We start from the raw sequence: 23,229 nt of genomic DNA on the forward strand, positions 1-23,229 counted from the left end.
ATGGATCCTATAGTCCCCGAGGACCGGGGTGGTGCCATTCGGCTTGAGGGCTATTCACCCATATAAGGGAGTTTACGGAGGGCGTTGGGAGTACATCTAACTTAGACTAGTGAAAACTATTTTTCAATGGCAGTTAGGAAGCAGTCTTTAATCGAGTTTGGTTCCAAACGCGCGCCCTTAAATATTCCACTTCATTCCTAGTTGATCCTTTTCCTGACATTCGAAGGGTGAAAAGACTGCACACTTTCATGCAGAATGAAGATGTTAGAAGGAAAAAGAATGGGAGTGTATGAAATCAATTTGCTCTGAGAGCAACTTGCATCTTCAATGGATGCAATACCTCGTAGAGTAATTCCGCATGTATATTTATGAAGGGATCAAGCAAAATAAAAAGATATAAAAAAGTGAATACAACCATGAATTTAAGTACTCGATTACTGGTTTATAAAAACAAAACAAAAAAAAAAAAATCGTACTTCAGTAACTCTCGAGCCTGCTTTCCCATTGAAACTATCATGCATGAGCTTAACAGACAGACACCATTCGAACCCATGATCGCATGCAAACACTCGTGTAACTCGGATCTCATCCTCTTTAATGCTAATTGTGTTCACACTTCACTTGTATAGCAAGTGTCTTCTTGACATCCGGACACGCATCGTTGTCCTTGATGAAAAGCTCTCGTTCAATTGGAATTGAACAGGAAGTTTTTCCCAAGCAATGCTGCTCAAAGCCAAAAAAGTGCAGGACAATTAGTATTGAATTGCCAAAGAAAATAAGAAAATAGGTTCATGTGACAAGGTGACTTGTTGGGAACAGTATCCTTTTTACCTGCTCAACAACCTCATTGGTAATTGGAGCATTGCATTTGCCCATAGCGAAGCTTCCACAGGAACCATAAGGATCACCAAAGCTAGCAAACTCCACAGCAACAATCTTTTTGTGGTTTGGACAGTGCAGTTGAGCTGCTGGCTTCACAATGTCCACAACAGGCCTAATTTTACTGTCCTTCCTTTGCCACGACTTCACATGGGGTGGATGATACTCAGTTACGAGGCTGCAGATAGTATCTCTATTGACAAGTACGAGTTCAATGTCTTCTGGGTTCCCTTTCTCCTCCTCCAATACAACAAGGAGATTTTCTGTTGGCTTGATGAAGGATCTTGGGATATGATACCTGATGAACATTGCAAATTGAGGGTTTGTGGGGGAGGACTTAGATTGCTTTTCAAGAAGATTTATATCACCCTTGGGCATAATTTACTAGTAGCTTTACTTACTCTGACTGAGAAGGCTTTCCAAGAGGAGAGAGGAAGGACACCCAGTAACGGCCAATGCTTTTTCCATTGACCCAAACCATCCCCTTACCCATACCATTCATTCTGATAGCAACGGGGTTATTCCCTTCAGGAGCATCAAAATATGTCTGCAACAAGAATGTGTGTATATAAATATGTAAAGGCTTTTGTAATACCACAAATGTTGAATGTACTATATTGTATCTTCTTCAGTTTGTTATCAAAAGCGCCAATGGGACATGTTTCTCTAGCATACCTTGTACCACGTAAGAGCAGGTCCTTGTCCATTGGCGTTCTTCCATCCTACCCTGTGTGATCCTGACTGAGTGAACACCTTAACCTTTTCTCCTGTCAATCCAACCTGCAAAATGGGCAACAATTCTATTAACATCACCTTTAAGCTAGTCATTTTCCCATAATCATATTCATCTATCTTTTTTGAAGTCTTGATTTCAAGCAGTACAGTTAATTGTAAAGGTTCATTGGTACCTGATGCCCCCAACCATTGATTGACAGATCAAGTGTTCCTGTGTTCAAACCCAGGACGGTTACAGAGCGAGGACCGGCAAACCTGTGCTCCATGTAGGCTCCGCTATCCTTCACAGGTAAAGAAAAGCTTGTTAGCACCTATTCTAGAATGAAACTTCAACATTCTTAACACATTATAATGAGGTGGCATTATCGTTCCACCTTTGAGTTTTTCTTTAAAAAGAGTGGAATGATCCAAGAGTGATGATAAGTGCCATATTTATATATATAGTGGGATGAATGTCATGTTACGTAGCATTACTCATTCCAAAATAAAAGCAAAGTCGAACTATAGAAAGCCAGGAGCTACTTACTGGGAGTCCCACGGTCATGCCAATGAGCGCTATATGGTTGACCCCAGGCTTGAAGTTCACGGCACTTTGAAAGACAAAACTCTTCTCGTCATGGCTTCCATGTGCGGATCCTGAAAATCATAAGCACGATGATCAGCTGTGTACGTGAATTTCCCATGTAAAAAGAAAGAATGTATGTGCTAGATTGTAGGTGCTCACCAACATATTCGCCATTCACAAATGCATGCAAGGCATGACCAAGACTTGCTACGCGTAGTACTGGGAGAATATCGGCCCGCATTGGCAAGTCTCCGGGAGCCAACTCTATGCTGCAATCAAATATGACAAAAAAATGTCAGATTTTGGTCCATCACTGTGAGCTCCAGCTTGGAATACTTACAAGAGTTAAAAAGATCTTAACCCAATGCATACTTTGCCTAGCCTGTAAGGTAATTAAGATTCTGCTTACCTAGTGGTGTACCACGCATAATCTGTGGTATCCTTCAAAAAACTGTAGAGCTCCTTTGGAGTTTTGGAGTCAACTGGCAATTGCTCGACACTTGGGATGGGTTCTGGGGACATCTCCCATTTAAGATTCTTTGCAACCTCTGATTTCTTCAAGTTCCTTGCATTATGTTGCGATACAATCTGTTTTTATGTAAGAGAAGAATCCCTTAGACATTCCCAAATATCCAAATATGGGCAATTGAAGGCACTAATACACAACTGAAGAAACAGAGCAGTAGTAACAAAGAATTTAGCTTCTTTTTCTTCTATATAGACAGAGAGACATGTAAAAGATGAGGAGTTACTGTTTGTGTGTTGTAGACCACGGTCTTGCAATCAGGGAGGATGCTAATTGAACGTGGTGGCAGGTAATATGTCTCGCCCCTGAAATGTATATTTGCTGCCGATCTGGAGTTGTTGTTTGCCAAAAATGCAGCACAGATTCTTGATCCGGAATTCTCGTAGACTTGAGCCTTAATGATGGAACAGCTTAAACATATTAGTGAACAGTGTTGGATGGGAGCTAGCTACATTGATTCACTCTATTCAGATGCTTACCTCTGTATGCTTGCCCAAACTTTCAACATGAGGTTCACCCCATAGCAGAGGCTTCTTACATAGATTTAAAGCCTTGTGCAAGTCCTTAAGGTGACTCCATTTGGGTTCCCTCTGCAAACCTGCATATTATACTTGTAAGGGCCCCATGTGTTTGAACAAGCTTTGCTTCATTGAGTCACTAGAGATCTCACTACTAGAAATCTTTACCATATTCATCAATGGGAGCTTCATCATAGTAGCGAGTTGTTGTAAAGACAGCACTTGTTCTACCAAAGTTAGTCCCACCATGGTACTGCAAATTATGAAGTAAGGTGATGTAAATTAGGGAAAAAGCCTGTCAGGGTAATTAATTGGTCCCTTGAGAAAAAATGAGAAGAAGGTCGGGTATCTTTCTACCATATAGTAGTTGACCAGAGTTCCATTCTTTGAGAAGAATCGGGCAACTGAAAATGCAATATCTTCTGCTGCTCTTTGAGATGGAGGGTCTCCGAATACTCTGTACCTGTAATTACAAAACAAAAATTCCAAAGCCATTAACATTTCCAAGAAGCCAAAAAACAGCAATACAATTAGATGAAAAACAAACTCACTGACAATCACTAGGAGTATACTCACTGAGCGGTCCAGTTTTCCGTCCACAAAGAAGGCTTGTAGGGTTTGTTTGGTCCTGTGAAAGTGTCTCCGCAGTGCCTTCCATTGCATGTATTGATCTGCAAGTGGAAGTGGGAGCTTTTAGTCAAAATTCTTAAGGCTCTCAAAACGAAAAAACTCACTGCTGGATTAGAAAATGAAAGATATTGCAGACTCACCACTGGATCAGGAGCATCCTTCTGCTTGCACATGATCCATGGAACTTCAGTTTTCATCCCCATTGCCATTTTTGCTGCCCACTGAACATATCTGCTTCCCATATCTCTATATGCAAGTTGAATGTGGTTGTACTCATTTTCAATCTGCGTTATGAGTCATTGAACAATAAAGTCAATAAGATGATCAGCTTTCCTACGAGGAAAAGGAAAATTATGAGTGGAACCAAACTTGTGTCAATATGATTGGTCCTCCTTGTGAAGCAAATAGTTTCTCCTCTTTCATCTTATCTATAATCATCTTCACATATTTTTTCATTTGGTTCTGCAAACGGGAAAAAAAAAAAATCTGAATTCAGTAGAGCTCCTTGAATTATCGAGTTAGATCTCCCAAAATGGTTTTGCACCAGTAAGAACAAAGGTGGTGCAAAATTGAGATACCTTGAATGGAGCATTATCAGAACGGAATATGATGTTTGGGACCTCTCTTAGCCAATATGGAAGTCCTCTGAAATTTTCATTTTGAAACAACTAAATTATTAACACCACAGTTACAAAATCATATGAGAGGAGGAGGAAAATGAGAAATCAAAGACTAACCCGTGGTTCCATTCAGCTTGGACGAATGGCCCAACCCTGAGGGTCACATACATTCCTTGCTCTCCTATCAGCTTGATGAATTTCACCAAATCATAATTTCCATTAAAATTGTACTGTCAAGTTTTCGGAACATCGATGAAGAGTTAGACCGTCACATAACAATAGTTTTGTCGAATGAACTCAAAATAATTTGTGTCTGCAACACCATTTTTTTTTACCTGTCCTTCCACAGGTTCATGGATGTTCCAAAACACGTAAGTTTGAATCACATTCAAACCTCCATGTTTAGCCTTTAAGATAAGATCCGGCCACATCTGAAATCCATTTTAACACAAGTATACATTAATTTCATCCATTAAAACTCACCCCTCAAGAGAAGATTAAAAAGAAGAAGAAGATGAAGATCATAAAAAAAGACAAAAGGATAGTCGATATTTATTGATGTTAAAGTTACCTCCGGGGTACTACGAGTGTAATGGATGGAACCCGAAAAGAGAAGCTCTCTTTTTCCATTGATGATCAGAGACCTTCCATCATAGGTCACGTTTTGAAACTTGTTGTCTCCTTGGCCAACCACGGCTGAGACTAAAACAGATAGAAAGGCGAGCAAGAGCACGCGGCTTGACACCGCCATTGTAACGACTCCTCAACTAGAAGCCTGACCCAGTTCGGAGATATGTATAATGATAAATAACTCCAAGGAACAGGAAAAAATAAAAAGACAATAAATATGACAGCTTGTGAGTCAATTCGGGAAGCCTCCTTAGAAGGAGGAGGCACCCGGAAGCAGAAACATAAACTCCATGAAAAGGCAGAGATATAGGGTCAAAGAAATGCTAAATATAAAGGGCTTGGAGGAAAGCTCGGAATTTCCATATCGAATTTCTGTTTTGATCTCTTGGTGACCATTGCTTTGTTAGCGTTGTCAGCTTGTGCTTCTTTTGTTGTTTTTGTGTGTGTGTGTCTGTGTGTTTTTTTTTTTTAAATTCGTTCTCCATTTTTTTTTGTTTTTCTTCATTACTGTCTTGTTGCTATTCTTGGGAGAGTTTCTTGGAAGTTTGAATGAGTTTCGGACTTGTAATAACCATAATAAAAAGAACTCGAAATTTGCGGGCAAGTTGAGGAAGTTTTCTAACACTGCAGCACCCTCTGTGTTGGCACTCTTTGCTGTACCGCCAACATCCACAGTACTCCACAGCTACAATTCATTCTCACAACAATAAGTTGATTATTTTTGTAATATTGGAAAGAACATTTGTAAGCATAAAAAATGGATTTGGCTACATTTTTAATGGAAATAGGAAGATATTTTTCCAATATTTGAAGCCATAATGAGTTGGCCTTCCTCCATTTTGTTATGATCTTTCCTAAATTTGAATTTTGAAGGCCATATTAGCCTTTAGGCATTAAGCATTGAAGTCTTTTAACACACCGCGTTTGTGTAATCAAGGTAGGTTTGGATAGTGAGTTGAGATATAATGAGTTGAGATAAAAGTTGAATAAAATATTATTTTTTAATATTATTATTATTTTAAAATTTTAAAAAATTGAATTATTTATTATATTTTATATGAAGATTTGAAAATTTTATAATGATTAGATAAGATGAGATGAATTGAAATACTCTTTGTATCCAAACTAGTGATTAATATTTGTTGCATAATATTATCAAACTAATTATCAAAATAAATAAAACTACTTTTCTTACTATATACCTTTTTCCAATATTTTTTCCCACATGAGGAATATTTTTTTAGGGAGATTGATCCACATGAGGTCAGAATTTTTCTGGGATTAACCTTGTGCACATAAGTATGATTGAGGATATTTATTTTATTTTATTTTATTTTTGTAATGTAGGATTGTTGTGACAACTAAACAGGTTTATTGAGGCGACCCTAGTCCCTGTGCCTTGAATTTGGCTCTTTTTTTCACGATAGCATTTGGTTACAAAATTTAATCTGGTTGACGACGTCGTATCGTCATGGAGTTTTCGTTTTGTCTCCCTCCAAGAAGTTCAGCTTTCCCTCCACAGACAAAAGAGACAACAAAAACCCTCCCTCATTTCCTCAGGGCATAGCAGTCTTACAGAAACACTGAGACACTCGGAGACGAGAGAGAGAGAGCCACTAATGTCGAACCACCAAGACGACCTCGATCTCCTTCTCTCCCTCCAAGGGAGAGTTTTGGAAACCCCTCCTGGTTCTCCTTCACCACATGCACCTGGCAAGTCTTCATATTAACCCCCCCCCCTCCCCTTCTCTCTCTCTCTGTCCCTTACATTTCAGCATCAAAGTTTCATAATTTGCCTTTGCAATTTTTAGTGGAGTGTGGCTGGGTGCGTCGGATTTCCTTTTTTTGTAAGAATATTCACTTGGGTATGTCTCAAATAGCCTTCCATTTTCAGGGTATATGTCGGATGATGGATCGCCGAGGCGAACTGGGCAGGCAGACATGTCCGTATTTAGAGACGCTGTCCAAGACTGCCTTGATTACGAGCCCAAGCCGGTCCCGAAATCTGGAAAATTGAAGAGCTCTAAGGCCTCCAGCAATGCTGAGGTTGAGAAATTTTCGGGCTTGCGAATAAGGTTACTGCCACTCTACTTATCTTCAAACAAGGAGGCATCTGTCTAATAATTACTCGGTTAGGTTATGTGATATAGTATTCTTTATTCTTAATGCTTTGTTTGGCTGCCGAAAATAGAAATGCAAAATTTAATAAGTTTCGAACATTTTATTTCTCTTTTTTTTTTTTAAAAAAAAAAAAAAAAAAGAAAGAAGAAAAGAAAACTACTTTCGATTGGGGGTGGATGTTGAGGTTAGGGATATTTCATATTCATTTAGCTCGATACAGTTTTTTTCACTTGTGTAAGGTAGTAATATGACTTAGAGAAGGTGACCTTCATTTTCTTTTGGAGTTTAAGACAGCCTTGAGACGTGATACAACATACAAGATCACCTTTTCTTTTCATGTGCGGTTTTCTGAGCAACTATATGCAGTACATAGTCAAGTGTATAGTAGCTTGGAGGTTTTGGAAGGCAAGCCGTGCTTAATATGTTTCTCGTTGTTCTTTTTTCTTTGTTCAGGAACCAATTGGTCAGTGCAGCAGAGCTCAGTGAGCGGTTTTCAGATATTCGTTTCGTTCGGTTATCAACTATGAGGTATTAAATTGAACTTCACATTTTACATATAGGCATTAATACTGGAAGTGACCTATTGATTTATAAGACAATTTTCTTTGGTTTTGCTTTAATAGGCAATAGAAGTAATTATAAGTGATGCATGAAGCTTTATCTGATTTAAATGGAATGTTGGTAGTGATTTCAGATATTGGGTATGTTGTAGGAATTTATTGGTTGGGGACACTCTGTCAGGTTGTTGGGCAACTGTTGGAGTGGTGACCGAGAAGGGGACTCCAAAGACCAGTTCTACAGGGAAGAACTATTGTATATGGAAGGTTGGGTGTCTGGATGAAAACACTGTTTCTCTTTTCTTGTTCGGTGATGCTTATCAGAAGAACTGGAAAGAGCAGGCTGGAACAGTATTTGCTCTGTTCAATTGTTCTGTACGCAAGGACGGAGTGGTATGGACTTGTCATGTATTGAGAGTTATGCTTGTTAATATTATCCGATAGATTAAGATTGACCTTTTATTTTTGCAGGGCACAGGTTTTTCTTTGAGTGTATATTCTCCTAGTCAAACTTTAAAGATTGGTACTTCAGTCGATTATGGAGTTTGCAAGGGAAAAAGGAAGGATGGGATGCCTTGTACAATAGTCATAAATAAGTAGGTTATGGGAACTCATTAGATCTTTTTGTGGTATGGAATGAAATGCTCATAACATCCGCTTTAGTTATTGTGTTCTTTTTTTTCATTGAATATGATAGTGCATTCCTCCAGTTAATGGAAGTCTTAGGATAAATAAGAATAACATGGGATATGGGAAGTTTTCTGGACTACTAGGAGTTGATTTCTTAACTCAGCTCCTTGAAAATGTTACCCTAGTAAGTTAGATTTGTTATAGTTTCAAACTAGGAGTTTTGTTATTTACAAGTGGATGTATAAACACAGTAGTTATTGTAGGGCTCATTACAATCATAAAAAAAAAAAATAATGAATAAAAAATAAAATACCAATATTTTTTATGCTAGTTGATGTGGTAGGCTTCCGTGTAAGTGGTGTGTCATGTGCTGATCCTGCCTTTTCACCTTAGTATTCCTATGCATAGAAAGTACTATAGCCCCAATCATGGGTACTAATAAAATAAGACTAGGAACCAAAAACCGGACGGAATAGTAGGTACAAAGTAAATTGCCCCATGTTTCCAAATTAGTCCAACTTTGTGCCTTTTCGGCATAAACCGTATATCTCGGAGAGGTCGTGTTTCTTTGGGTTGGTAGTAATGGAATGGTTTCATTATCTAAAATGAATAACATTCCCCATTTCTCTTTCCATGAAAATAGACTTAGCAAAACATTTTATGAAATCTGAAGTGTCATCTGCCATGATGAGTTGGTTCTAAAATAAACTCTCTATAACCTCTCTCGTGTAATTGTTAACAATAGAACATATAGAGAATATTAGATAAGTTGAATGGCCTTCTCATCAAGGAAACAAATACTGCAGATATATTCTACCTACGAGAGAAACATACAAAATATAAAACCTCCTCTCTGGAGAGTAGACTTTCACATGGCCTCTTTGCATATGCTATCTCTGGTTACTTTTCACCGAAGGAAAAGTCAGATTAGTTTCTCCTAAGGAAAAAAATGATCTTCTTTGCAGTTTTATTTGAGTAGACTGGATGAATTCAAGATAATAAAATCTGGTATTCTGTACTATTCGTAAATTAACTTTTTCAGAAAAATTCAAGTATGAGAGCATGTGATTTGTAAGAAGCATCTTGTCGTGTGCGTTCAAAGGATCCTATGGTGAGTGTATAAGTGGAAAATGAACAGAAAAAAGTACCTCTGTGAATTACCATCAGAGGTCCTTGATCAAAATGTATGAAGGTATTTCATGGCAAACTTGATCACTTGTCTTCTCACTAGCCGCTGCACCCATTATTCAATTATCAATGTAGTCTTGTCTTTTTTACAAGATATTTATATTATATTTTGTACCATTATAATTCTCCGTGTTGCCTTACCAACAAAATCTTCTGATATCTTGAGTCTTTGTGTTATTTCAGACGCAATGGAATATATTGTAAATATCATAGATTGGTAAGCACAATGCCTCAACCTGTTTGACTACTTTATCTTCAAAACTACCCATGTAATTTCATTTAATCAGTTCTCATAAAATATTCACCATCCATTTTGGTTCTACAGAAAGCACCAGAGAAATATTTCACTAACCGAACGGAGCTCAAGGGAGGGTAGGTGATTAATGTTCAAGATCATTCAACTCTTTTGGCCAGATATTGAATGATTTTAAGAGTATAATTGCTTGATTCATTTTTAGTTTCTTGGTGCCTTCAACTTGTGTGTTTCTTTAACAGGAACCTAAGAACTGCATTTAGGGATTCTCTCAAACCTGAAGGGATTTACATGGTTGATCCTTTAAATGATCGGACGAATATCAAAAAGCCCATGCAGCCAGTAAAACTACTGTCTGTGGAAAGCCTAAAAAAGGCTCTGAGGTTTGTTTTTCATAGATAGCATAGATTGTATCTAATGTGAAAGTAATTGCGTTTTCTTTTTTCACTTAATTGTGGATGGGTCTTTTTTTTTTTTTTTGTAACAGCAAAGCAGGTAAAGTGACGACAAACACACATTCACAAGGCATAAGGTTCCTTACTGAAATAACAGGTTTAAGATCTCAGGACTTCTTTCATAGGCTTATTGTGGTTTCTTGAGATTTCCTTCTGAGGTACTTTTGCCTTTTAATTGCAGGGAATATGGGTCCAAAGAAATCAAATAAAGAATCAATAGTACCTAAGCAACAGATCAGCATGTCAGATAAAAGGTGAATCAATGCATTAGAAATTCCATTAATCATTATATATAGAGGCTATTGGTGCTTGCTTTCCATGTTATTGAAGGTTCATCTGTCATTGCTCAGGAAATCATCCACCATAAAACCAGAATCATCTGTGATGAGAAATCAGCAGCCAGATGTAAAGAGAAAGAAAACTGAGCAGCAGCAGGGGCAAGTTGTGGTTGACAATATCAGACAGAATACAGGAAAGTTGATTGAACTAGATTTTGTTAGTTCAGATGAAGAATTGTGAGTGTCCTATTTGAAGTTCTAACTCGTTGGAAGTTGAAATCCCATTTTGGGGAGGTAGCATGAGAGAACAATAGAATTCTTATTTGATGGTCGAGAACCACTGCTCCTAAAGAACGCAATCTGGTGGAAATATTTATCAGTGCTCTGCTCTTTCCAACGTTCTGAAGATTCAATCAGAATATCATTATTGTGCTTCTAGCATTGAAATCTGATTATGTGCTGTGATCTGTACATAAAGCTTTAATTCCAGTGAGTAAAGAATTGAGAAAGTTGAATCCTCGGTTACAGTATCCTGTTAAATTCTGATTGTGAAATTCTTTTTGGCAAGGAATTCACTTTCCTTTGATGTTGGACCTATTTGATTGTTCAATTGAATTAAATGTTAAGAGCATACTTCAGATTCAAGACTTTAAGCTGTTACATGCATTATTAGCTCCTCACCCCTGATTCTATTTCCAGAGAATTTGTAAAACTTTAATAAAAGTAATTTGTAGCAGGTACACTTGATGAGTGATCATGGATTATTATTTTCTTTTTCTGAGCTCATAGAACGTTGACTAGAGGTGGACAATAGGTAGGACGGTAGGAACCAAGGTCGTCCCATATATTTTAAAAGAGTTAAAGACTGTTAGATTGTGGCTTTTTATTTATTTAAACTATTGTAGGAGTTAAAATAATCCCTTTTTGAAATGTTTTAGAGCGTATTCTTATTGGGTTTCAAATTACGGATTTTCTCCCTCTAATTAATGTAGCCAAAAAAAGGGGTTGAATCAATGTAATAGCCAGATACAAAGATGTAGAATCCAGAGGTGGTAGGAGGAAAGTTGGTCATCTATGCACATGGAGTTGGTGTTGACCCCTGGATGTGCCCCCCAGCCTTTTGTTTATATTATCTTCGATATCAATTAGTTCTAACAGCTGGGATTATCAAAAGATTAGGCTATTAAAAGTAGGATTTTTTTTTAAGAAACTGTGATCTTTCATCTTTGTTTAAGAAAATTTCAGTCGGGATGATTGAAGATGACCAATACTTCAATGTGACTGAAAATGCAAAATTCAAGATAAAGAGTAGTTTATTTGTTTGTTTTTTTCCTCTACAAAGAATATCAAGACAGCTTGTGTCTAACTATAGGCTAAAGCATAGGGGGAGGGCCTAAGGTTGAGCATCAGAAAGCTTAGCAGGCTCTAACTCATAGCGTCCTATTAAAAAACAGGATAATAAAATATATAGATCTGGACAAGTTGTTTGGTCGCGGTTGTTTGCCATGACTCATGAGAGCGACCTTTTAGTTGATAATTTATGCTATTAAGCCATGGGAACGTAGTCACTACGTCTGCATCTGAATGTGCTGGCACTTTACTCTCATGAAAGCATTTCAGAATAGGTAAACATGACCTTGCAATTCTGCTTGGCCAACTGAAAGCATGATTACATGAAAATTATGCACTTGTGCTTTTGATTGCTGTTTATTTCTTTTAGTTTTTATTTTTTAAGAATTGGTTTCATTTTCCTGGTTGGAAACCAATGGCCTGGATGCCATGCAGTCCCAATAAGATGTCATTTTCGATCACACACATACGGTGTAAATCTTTCAATTACTCTGATTAGGTGAGCAGATGGACATTAACAACTCTTAAGAGCCACCCTTTTCATAAAGGATTTTAGGTTGTTCCAAGAGTTATTTGACTGTGATATGTTGCTGGGAAACTCAACGGCAAGGGCCAATGCCAACCAAATCAACTTGCTAGCTTGTTCAATCATGCAGTTGGTTTTATTGGTGGATCCTCTGGCTTGCTACACATTATTGGCTTCCCCCATGAAAGTGAGGATCCCCCAACCATCCCCACTAACGGATGATCTCCTATATATTTTGCTTCCTGAAGTAGGCAACCCTAACCTATACTTTTTGCCAATTGAACATGAACATTGATTGAGCATTTTTAAAGACACTTTGACATTGACGGCCATCAATATAGTTCAGTTAATTCTGAACAATCATACCAAAAAACCAGTGTTCATCAATGCCCAAAAATATGTGTTCATGCTGCCCATGTATCTGTTGTTTGATGTTTATTAACACGCGAGTTGTCTTTAGGGAGTTAGGTTTGTGGTGTCGATCAATTTTAATTAATATAGAACCCACTTAGCTGTTCATCTTGTACATGATTATATCATAAATCAAGAGACGATTAGGAAAAATTATTAAATAGGTCGAGAGCAATGAACACATATCCACAATCTGTAATCAAGCGAACCCTCTTTTTCTAATGAAACTGTGCTCCAAGACCTAAGTTTCAATAATTGCAGGCGTCTGTTTGAAAACAAAAGAATCTTCTATTCTATGGGTGGAATATCTGGAGATGAGCATTGTTTATGCGAGGTCCATTGTGAAAAAGTTAGATTCTTGTTATGTGAGTCCAGATTTTTTTTTTTTTTAAAGATGTGTGCAGAACTTGTACGTTCTAAATTTTCCGTCTGTGAAGATCAACTCCACGAAATGTCCAAATCCCACTCCCGATTATTAAGAATGAAAAAATATTTTTAGAATAAATATTTTGAATTCGCTTTATAAGTAAATATATAAGGTATTCTCTCTGAACTTGGAAAACAACTGTAACGACTAAAAAATTTGTTGTTCAATTTTATTCTCTATCACTTTATCCTGTTGCTAAAAAGTAGAGGCTTTTAATATTCCAATAAAATTGATTATAAACATATTTTAAATAACATCGTTAATAGAGTACAGAGATGAATGGAGCAAGAAGTATAATGTTGGTGAAGAAAGTGTAGCAAAAACAGAACAACAAAGATTTAGTTGGAGTTTATAAGAGTGGGATGATTAGTCATAAATGCACCAAAGTATTTTTGGTGAATACCATTAACTAGTTCTTGGTCTTTTGCACGCATGTGAGTTTAGGATGAGCTTCGTAGTCCGAAAATCCATAGCCTTCGTCTTTTCAAGGGAAAAGTACCGATCTGTAACCATGTAGCCTATACTTTATTCAACACTTTTGTTTTCACTATAATAAAAAAAATAAAAAAGTAGAGAAGTTGACAGGTGTTGAGGGGGCATTTGTAAGAAAGGAAGAACTTTGGGGTCTAGGATTGGTAATTGAGGTCTCGTAAAACGTATAGCTGGCAAGCGCTGGCTGTCCAGGTCCAGCTTCCCATCCTTTTCTACTCTCTCTCTCTCCAAGCGTGCCTTGGTTTGAGGGGCCAACGTAACGCTAGTCTGAAAACAAGGTCTTAAATAGTTGCTGAAGAAAGTTGAAGAAACAAGAACAAGAGAAAGCTGGGGAGAGAGAAAAAAAAATGAGTGCTTCGAGGTTTATAAAGTGTGTTACAGTCGGCGACGGTGCCGTTGGCAAGACTTGTATGCTCATCTCCTACACCAGCAACACTTTCCCTACGGTCAGTGTCGTTTCTATTTGGTCCCCTGGAAAATGTTATTGGGAAAACTTGGAAACATAATTTTTACTTCTCCTGCTTCTTTTTGTTATGCGCCTTTCAGTTGGTCTTTTCTTGGGTTTTGGCTAACCAATGTGATGTGGGGCTACATTCTTGTCTAAAAATGATTGCGTCATTTGGGTTTTTATTTTTTTTCCTTTGTAGTGTTTTCTGGGCTCTGTTCTTTAAACCCTTCATTTGGGTTTCGAGGATCTTCTGGGAATGAAATGAGAAAGATTTCAACTTTGATGGTAATTTTGTGTTTTGAATGAGTGATTTAGGGCTTTGTTTGGTCCAGCAATTTGTTCTCACCCATGACTCTTGGATAAATTTTGTTTGCTGTAATGGGCTTTTAACGTTCTTTCTGAACAGAATGGAAGGTTAGAAAGTATTTTGTTATGGGGTATGGTTTCTTGACTCTATGTGGTCCTCGAGAGTTGAGAAAGAATGAGGGGAAGAAAGGAATCTGAAACTTTGAATTTTGTGTATTGGATTGAGTTCGGTTCTTTGATTCTATCCTTTTGTTTGGATTGCGATTAATGGCTTTCATAGTACACCATATTTGTAGTGAGATGCTTCGATATATGGGGCTTTAAATTTATTATCGAGGAAACTGAATTTAGGACTAGAAATGCGAGTAATTGAAAAGAAACTGTAATTGTTGAACCCCATATTTCATTCATGGAGAACTTTGAAATCTTTGATGACTTTTCTTAATATTTTCAATTCCTGTTTCAATTTACTTCTATGGATAGTGTTTTCTCATGTATCTGTTCTTTTACCCTTTAGTTGGTTTCTTAGTCCAGACTAAAGAAAAGGATCATCTTAACTAAGCCAGGTAGTTTTATGATTGGTGAGATTAGAATGTAAAGATTCATAACTCTTTGCTTTCCTTTAGAACTTTCTTATCAAATTTGAGTGGGTCATTGTAATAATGAATCTCCGCCAGTACCTTTTTTTATATATATAAACGCAATTCTGCTGAAAAATGAGAATGCTCCTGTGACGGTTGACTTAACTTTCCTTATTCACTTACCGTATGTGGAGAACAGGATTATGTCCCAACTGTCTTTGACAATTTCAGTGCAAATGTGGTTGTGGATGGGAACACTGTAAATTTAGGCCTGTGGGATACTGCTGGTAAGTACCCCAAAACAAGGAGCTTCTTGTAATGGGTCTGATTTTTAAGATTTATGGAACAGGCCAGGAAGATTATAATAGGTTAAGACCTTTGAGCTATCGTGGGGCAGATGTCTTCCTTCTCGCATTCTCTCTCATAAGCAAGGCCAGTTATGAAAATGTTGCAAAGAAAGTAAGTGTTTTAACTGTGAGGATACCTTTTACCCTTTCTCTTTCTGTTGATGTGTGATAAATTCTTTATGCTTTGCTGTCCTAATGTTCAGTGGATTCCTGAATTGAGGCATTATGCACCTGGTATTCCAATTGTACTTGTTGGAACAAAACTTGGTTAGACTCTCCTACTCGCCCTTTTCTTTTTTGATTTGCTAAAACATGTTTAATTTCTGCATGTTCCGTATAATGTATGAAGTTAATGATTCTTCTCTACTGCCCGTCTTTAAATATCTTTATTTTTGTTTCATCTTTATGTTGGGACTTTGGTCCTGCTGCTTCGGTTGATTCAACTTATTTCCTCGTATAGCTTATGTAAAAACCAGTTCTTCCTTCCCGCCCCTTTTTTATATATTTGATTATTTGTCACTATTGATATGCAGTATTTGAATGAAAAGTATGTGTCAGTACAATCATTTGGTATATGTTAAAATCATCATATTCAAGCTTGCTTTTTGCAACAAAAAAAAAGAAAAAAAAAACAAACTTCAGCATATTTATCCAAGCTTGCTTTTTGCAGATCTTCGAGATGATAAGCATTTCTTTATAGACCACCCTGGTGCAGTGCCCATAACCACAGCCCAGGTATATGCTTCTGCTTTTTCCGTGTTTGTTACTCTCATTTTTTAGCTACCGTTTACCATTTGTATTTCCCATTGTGTTGCTTGTATTGGTTTTCATTACCTTGGTCAATGTGGCATAAAAGGTATATGTTTTTATCATCATCATCATTATGGTTATGTTATTCAAAACCTTTTGAAGGGGGAGGAACTGAGAAAGCTGATTGGGGCTCCAGTCTACATCGAATGTAGTTCAAAAACACAGCAGGCAAGTAATTTTTACGTACATAGTCATTTGATTATTTAATTAGGGAAATCACTCATTATTGACAGAATTTGCGTTGTGGTTAAATAAAATAGAATGTCAAAGCTGTTTTTGATGCGGCCATAAAGGTGGTTCTCCAGCCACCAAAGCAGAAGAAAAAGAAGAAGAGAAGTGGGCATAGGGCCTGCTCCATATTGTGATTGTGAAAAAGAATCATTCCTGGAGGATATTGTCACCAGTTCGCATATATGCCTTCAGAGTCTTACAGACACCACATATCTCACAATTTCACACCTGGAGGAACAAGCAATCTGCGATTTAGTCTCAACTGACAAGAACTAGGAGCTTTTTCTGAGCATCAAAGTTGTCTTTGTCACTTTATTGCCTGTGCCGATTTGTATATTAATGATTCACACTGCTTGGTATTTAGCTTATGCATCTACTCTAAAACCATACTGTTCCTCGTGTAGACATGCCGATGCTCATGTTTTTTAACCTGATTTAGTGCATTTTAAAAAGCTCTTTTATACGTATATTGATTTGCATTGAACTATATACTACATGCTAGAAACCATCATTCAAGCTGGGCTGATCTAGCTCGCTCGTTTTCATCAGAGGCTCATTCCAGCGTTCATGTATTATATGTTCTTTTGATGGTGTTCCTTGGGGGTTGGGGAATTTATCCTTTTGTTGGAGCTCACTTGGGTTTATGAGTCTGAAATAAAATAAGCCCAGTCAAGGCCTTGAATGCAGAGATTCGTCCTAGCCTCCTGGGTTCTTCATCCAAATTTAGCATTAAAGACTACAAACTAGGTAGCAAGCACCGGCCATTTTCTTCTCCCTTCACCTTTCTCATTCAGGTGCTTGGAGGGCTGTAATAGAGCCAAGCACGGTTTGCCAAGCTCGACTCGATTTAAAATATTCGAGTTTGTGCACGAACTTGAGATTTTTTTTTTTGATCAAGTTTGACTCGATAAGCTAAACTCGAGCTCGAGTTCTTCTCACAAACGAGTACGAGTCGAGTCGAGCTCGAACTGGAATTGTTTATTTTTAATTTTTTGAATAAAATTTAATAATTAATAAATTAAATAAAAAATAAAAGATCTAATATTGAATTTATACAACTAACAAGTATAATCTTTATTGAATTATAAAATTTTTAAAAATAAATAAATAAATAATATCTAACTAGTTCATATTTATCCAAAATAACAATATATTATATGCATACATATATTATCAATACATACACTTAATATGATAGCATATATCTATTTTATATATGGTTCTCACATACTAGTATATAAGCTTTAACAAGCCTTAGTCGAGTCGAGTCGAGTTTTGTTGGGTATGTGTCATTTACAAATTGAGTGGGTATTTACTTTCATGAATGAGTTTTTTTTTTTTTTTTCATAAGTTGTGTTCGATTCAAGTGTAACCGAGTGGGCTATCAAACAGATTGGTTCATTTACAGTCCTAAGTGCTTGGTATAATTTTATCTCAATACTTAGAGACTTTGCTTAAGCATAATGGTACAAGGCGCAACTTGCGCGTCGAAAGTTACCTTGGAAAGGAACGATACAGAATTTAAAATGGAAAGTCGAGCGAGGAAAGCTAAGAATATGATGGGGCTATCAACATTTTCATGTGCAGAATCTTGCATCCGTTTTCCTTTCGATTGGTTTGTAGAACAATTGGTGGTGTTCAGTGAACTATTTGAGCTAAATACGAATATCTTCTCTTTGAAATTTTGAATGATACATTCACACTTCTTTTACTACTACTTTATCTTTTTTTTTTCTTATGCTATTTGAATCAAGATTAAAAATTCTAGAATATGACCTTCTTGCATATTAATCTATAAGAAAATAAATTTAATCAATCAACATAATCATGTAATTTAATTAAAAATATATTTAATTTTATAAAAATTGACATTCTTTTGCTCTTTGAGTTAATTTTTATAAAACTAAATTTATTTTTAATTAAATTATATGATTATGTTAGTTGATTGAATTTATTTTTTTTATAGATTATTCAAGAATGTTACATTTTGAGATTTTTAATCCAAATTTAAAAGGTAAAAAGAAAAAAAAAATAAAGTAATAATAAAATATGTGCTGAGTGTACTATTACTGGCTTTTTATTTTTCAATCCTCTAGGTATATTAACGGTAGTAATCCTCAAAAAATTAGGATTGGGATGCGAGTCCCAGGGATCTTTTTCTTTATTCTCCGCTGTTTATCTTTATTTCTATGTACCGTATTCGTGGTGACGAGACGTTCATTGAAACATCCCGGCCCCTCTCATTATAACGCGATAACATGCAAAGCCACTATTAGAAATTTCTTTCAGATCAGCCCCAGTTTTCAAAAACTTGATTCTTTGCTTGCAACCTTTTAGATGGAATCTATACCATGCGCACTTTCATCAGTCCAAAAGGAGTTATGGACATCTTCCTTCATTTGCAGCTCCCTCCCAATACCTCCCCCATTAAATACACCACCATGCACCTTTCCCTTCAGCAGTACGTGTGCTCATAGATTGTTTTCCTTCTTTTGCAGAACCATCTCGTCTCTTCAATTCCTCAATATATACTCAGTTTGAGATATTACAACTCTGAATTTGCTTTAATGGCACGGAGAATATTGAAGGAGCTCAAGGACCTGCAGAGAGATCCACCAACTTCATGCAGTGCAGGTTAGAGGGAATAAAGAAACTGAAATTGGGCTTTTAGTAACAACTACGTACTTAATTTTATTCATGAACAGAAGATCATTACATGATTGCTGATCGTGGATTTTCAGGTCCTGTGGCTGCTGATATGTTCCATTGGCAAGCAACCATCATTGGTCCAAATGACAGTCCCTATGCTGGAGGTGTTTTCGTTGTGACCATCCAGTTCCCACCTGATTATCCTTTCAAACCCCCAAAGGTATAGAACAAATTAATTCGTTAATTAGTACTATCCTTTTGGCATCTAGTTGTTATATATGTTTTTGAAGGTTGATGCGTTCCTTCAAAAAGCTACTGCTCTGCCACAATTCTATAAATCTTAAAAGTACTACTACATCTGCAAAAGAATTATACAAAAACATAATTTCACAAATTGACATAATTTCATCTTGTCCGTTAGATCTATTTTATAATAAAAATAATTTTATAATCTGACAAACCATATCAAGTCACGTTAGTTTATGAAATTATAACTTTTGTGTAATCCTTTGTAATTAGAGTATTTCTCAATCTTAAATATGACTTTAAAAGAGAAAAATGATGACACTCTCATGTGTAAAATTGCTTGCAGGTTGCCTTCAGGACCAAGGTGTTCCATCCAAACATAAACAGTAATGGGAATATATGCTTGGACATACTCAAGGAACAATGGAGCCCAGCACTCACCATATCTAAGGTGATATAAGGAGAGACTCTATGGGCCCTACAATATTTATATATAACTTGCAAGTGATAATCAATAAACTAATGTGTTATAGAGTCTACTTTAATTTTATACCTGTTTTTCTCTCAGTACTGATCTAGACTGGTCTAGAATTCGGGTGAAAACTTCAGAGGATTTGAATCTATCCAAATCCAACACAAGGGCCTACATGATTCACAACATTGTCACCTTTTTTTTTATTATTGTTTGGGAATGTTATGATCAATTTGCTCCTATTATGATGCATGTCCTATTGTTCAATTTTAGATCCCCCACTCTCTCTACTCTTGCTGATTTATAATTGCTTGAGCCATTGACGTCATTTAAAATAAAAATGATATATATTGGAGGGATTCTTGCAGGTTTTACTCTCCATATGCTCCTTGCTAACTGACCCAAACCCGGATGATCCTCTCGTTCCTGAGATTGCTCACATGTGCAAGACTGATAAAGTCAAATATGAGTCAACCGCTCGGAGCTGGACGCAAAAGTATGCCATGGGCTAAGACCATGATGTCTATTTATATATATATATATATATATATATAGAAGTGTATTTATATAAAACCTTCTATATATATGTAAGACATTTTATCTGATCTCATGGGCGCTGCCTTGGTGAGGTATAGGAATGATCCAAGCTAGGCTTTAATTTTGTAATTTGAGCATCTCTTTGCTTCGAATAAATGGCTGGACAACCTTAAATATTGGTGCCTATATATCTTTCATGTTTATTGCTCAAGATTGTAATAAACAGCGTCAACTTCACCCTTCTTCATCTTGGGCCATGTGTCACCACTATTTAATTACGTACATTTAGAAGTAGATGCATATGATATAGTTCGGCCGGGCTAGTTAAAAATCGAAAAAAGAAACCTAAGAGCATTGGCACTTGCTATTGCCAAGTCTAAAGTTTGGTTAGAATTTTAATTTTTGGCTATAATATCAATTTTTGATTATGTGAGTCTACATTAAACTAGCCATTATAAAGTTAAAATAATAATATTATATTATATTTTTTACTTTTTTTTTTATTTTTTTATTTGCAAATACAATTTATATATTTCTTAGATCTTCATGCTTTGTAGAAATAATGTGTCTACTCTATCAATCAGTAGAAATAATGTGCATGTCATACATGTTTTACCATTCAAAGAGAGATGGAAGTGATGAAATAATTAAATATTACTTTCTATTGTGAATAGTAACTAGCCATATTTGGAGATGACTTAAGATTTATTATTCATCAAGTCTTAAGTTTTGGACCATTGGCTAGTCCAATGTGAAGGCTTTTTCTCACATCTAGTTAAAATTTAGACTTGTATTGACATTTGGCTAGTCCATTGCCAATGCTCTAAATCAGATGGTTCCACACATGATGATCATATCAAGCGCGAAAACCACGCAGTTGAACAGTACTCATTCAAGTTCAATCTACGCCAGTTTAAATATGTAATTGACTGTACGTACGTGTTTCCATTTCGATTCAGCTTATATATCGAGAGAAATTATACACTAGTACTGCAGTAGTACTACTCAAACTACATACCACTTCTTTTTTTAAGTGCAAAAGATCAGATCAAAAACTTTCCATATACGTAAAAACGCTTTACTAGGATTTTTACATTTTGGCTTTGCTAGGTTTTCCAACGTTGGCTGCATGGCGGCCTCTGATGGCTTGCCATCCATGGTAGCCCCGGCTCGGTCCTTTGCCGATCTAATCTCCACAGTGCCACAACCATTGCCGGAGATGAAGGTCTCTTTCCGTCAGCCAAAGAATCTCGACGGTGAACTGGTGTTTACGTTTTCAACGGAGGAGATTGCAAAACTGGCCTAGCCATTTCGATACTCAATTGTCCTAAAATTTCTTCGGTAGAAACCTTCATTAGATGCGATAAGATCTTCATTCGTAGCCGTTGGGGATTGTCTAGCACGCCTATGGTGTCTACTATGCAGCACCCACGCAATGTCTTTGTTAGGATGTCTAATGAAATGGATTTTAATAAGGCCCTGTCCAGAGAATCGTGTGAGGTTAATGGTTTTTTCTACAGATCGTTCACATGGACGCCTGAGTTTGATGAAAACCACGAACCACCATGTGTCCCAGTATGGGTGTTTTTGCCTGGACTTCCCCCGAACTTTTACCAGCCATTTGTTTTAAGAATGCTCATGGCTCCTATAGGACGTTTCATACTCTGCGATAATTCTACGCTCTGTGCGATGTGCACAGATGGGGCCCGGGTATGTCTCAAAGTTGACTCTTCAAAGAAGCCAATCACTTCCTTTTGGATCGGCAAACTAGGGGTCCCAAGAAGCAAGCGACATGAGATAGTATTTGACACCTTGCCTGCTTACTGCTCTTTGTGTAAGTGTCAGGGTCATAATTCTCGCACATGTTGTAAGGCCACTGATCAAAGGAAGCAAACTAAGGGCGAAAAGCAGTGGGTTAAATAAGTGGTTAAGCATGCGGATGCAGGGGTGGTTATGGCAGATTTAAAGAATTCGGATCAGCCTGAAAAAGAGTTAGTGCAAAAGAAAGATGTTGTTCATCACACAGATGAGGCAGTGGTCAAGCTATCTATCGAGAGGAATGTAGAAGCTGCTGGGAAAGCCTCTATGGAGGTTGAGATTAGATTAGGCCATATTGTGAATTCGGTTGGGTTGAAGGATGTATCTGGCCTTCAAAACAAAGTGTTAACACCTGCACATGATGTAGGGGGCCGAGTTCTTCTATCGGGCCTAAGGGACACGAGATAGCAAGTGGTGCGGCCATGATGCCGTGTGTGGAGCAATGTGAGGCTTCGACTTTGGGCTTGGAAGCTACGGGTGAAAAGAGGCCTAATGTTTTTTCTTTAGTTGAAGTCATAGAATTAGATTAGGATGGGGCTAGCTTGAATGAAGAGTTATTGATTTCGGCCACTGATGGGGAACATGTGGAACATTGTAATTCTCAAGGTTGTGTTGTCGTGGGTGACAAAGAGAGGGCTGACGAAACACAATCCGATTGTGAAGTTGAGAGAGATAACATGAAAGAAGATTTGCAAAAAGATTACTGCACTAATTTGGAAGGAACGACTAAATTAGTCGGTAAGTTTCCGAAACGAAATTCCACACAGGCTATTATTCGTCCTAATAAGCTTAATTTATGATTAGTCCCAATCTTTTTTAGAATATAATAGGAGTTCGCTCTTTTAAGATGCGGTTAAGAAATATGATTAAAAAGTTCAGGCCTAATATTATAGCTTTGGCTGAGCCTTTTTTTATGGAAGATAAAATTCCTACTTTTTTGGCGAATTTTCATTGTGATCAATTTGTCACAAATGAAGTGCAAAATGGAAAAAT

General features: G+C 37.0%; 4 protein-coding genes across 4 annotated transcripts; 3 read left to right on the top strand and 1 right to left on the bottom strand.

The window, feature by feature from the left end:
- Positions 1–264: 264 nt before the first annotated feature.
- Positions 265–5,383, bottom strand: LOC108993310 (beta-galactosidase 13-like). Its single transcript, XM_035684609.1, has 19 exons — positions 5,045–5,383; positions 4,809–4,904; positions 4,591–4,703; positions 4,432–4,498; positions 4,223–4,315; positions 3,994–4,137; positions 3,800–3,894; positions 3,581–3,686; positions 3,392–3,476; positions 3,185–3,303; positions 2,932–3,099; positions 2,589–2,767; positions 2,339–2,448; positions 2,141–2,250; positions 1,788–1,895; positions 1,555–1,659; positions 1,281–1,426; positions 832–1,177; positions 265–723 (listed from the first exon to the last, which is right to left on the bottom strand). The coding sequence occupies exons 1-19, from the start codon at positions 5,222–5,224 to the stop codon at positions 601–603; spliced, it is 2,493 nt and encodes an 830-aa protein (XP_035540502.1). The 5' UTR covers positions 5,225–5,383; the 3' UTR covers positions 265–600.
- A 1,233-nt stretch (positions 5,384–6,616) lies between these two features.
- Positions 6,617–10,957, top strand: LOC108993303 (protein MCM10 homolog). The gene is made up of 11 exons (XM_018968182.2): positions 6,617–6,816; positions 6,998–7,178; positions 7,678–7,752; positions 7,937–8,174; positions 8,253–8,377; positions 9,783–9,816; positions 9,925–9,971; positions 10,095–10,235; positions 10,340–10,404; positions 10,489–10,561; positions 10,658–10,957. Exons 1-11 carry the CDS (start codon positions 6,723–6,725, stop codon positions 10,824–10,826), a joined length of 1,242 nt encoding a protein of 413 aa, XP_018823727.1. The 5' UTR covers positions 6,617–6,722; the 3' UTR covers positions 10,827–10,957.
- Positions 10,958–13,746: 2,789 nt separating this feature from the next.
- Positions 13,747–16,981, top strand: LOC108993439 (rac-like GTP-binding protein RAC1). The gene is made up of 7 exons (XM_018968363.2): positions 13,747–14,237; positions 15,326–15,413; positions 15,476–15,585; positions 15,677–15,740; positions 16,144–16,208; positions 16,386–16,451; positions 16,544–16,981. Exons 1-7 carry the CDS (start codon positions 14,139–14,141, stop codon positions 16,646–16,648), a joined length of 597 nt encoding a protein of 198 aa, XP_018823908.2. The 5' UTR covers positions 13,747–14,138; the 3' UTR covers positions 16,649–16,981.
- Positions 16,982–18,928: 1,947 nt separating this feature from the next.
- LOC108993297 (ubiquitin-conjugating enzyme E2 28-like) lies at positions 18,929–20,663 on the top strand. The gene is made up of 4 exons (XM_018968162.2): positions 18,929–19,148; positions 19,256–19,383; positions 19,756–19,860; positions 20,250–20,663. The coding sequence occupies exons 1-4, from the start codon at positions 19,082–19,084 to the stop codon at positions 20,391–20,393; spliced, it is 444 nt and encodes a 147-aa protein (XP_018823707.1). The 5' UTR covers positions 18,929–19,081; the 3' UTR covers positions 20,394–20,663.
- Positions 20,664–23,229: the final 2,566 nt, after the last annotated feature.

Source organism: Juglans regia, chromosome 13 (assembly GCF_001411555.2).
Source record: "Juglans regia cultivar Chandler chromosome 13, Walnut 2.0, whole genome shotgun sequence".
Classification (NCBI taxonomy): Eukaryota; Viridiplantae; Streptophyta; class Magnoliopsida; order Fagales; family Juglandaceae; genus Juglans; species Juglans regia.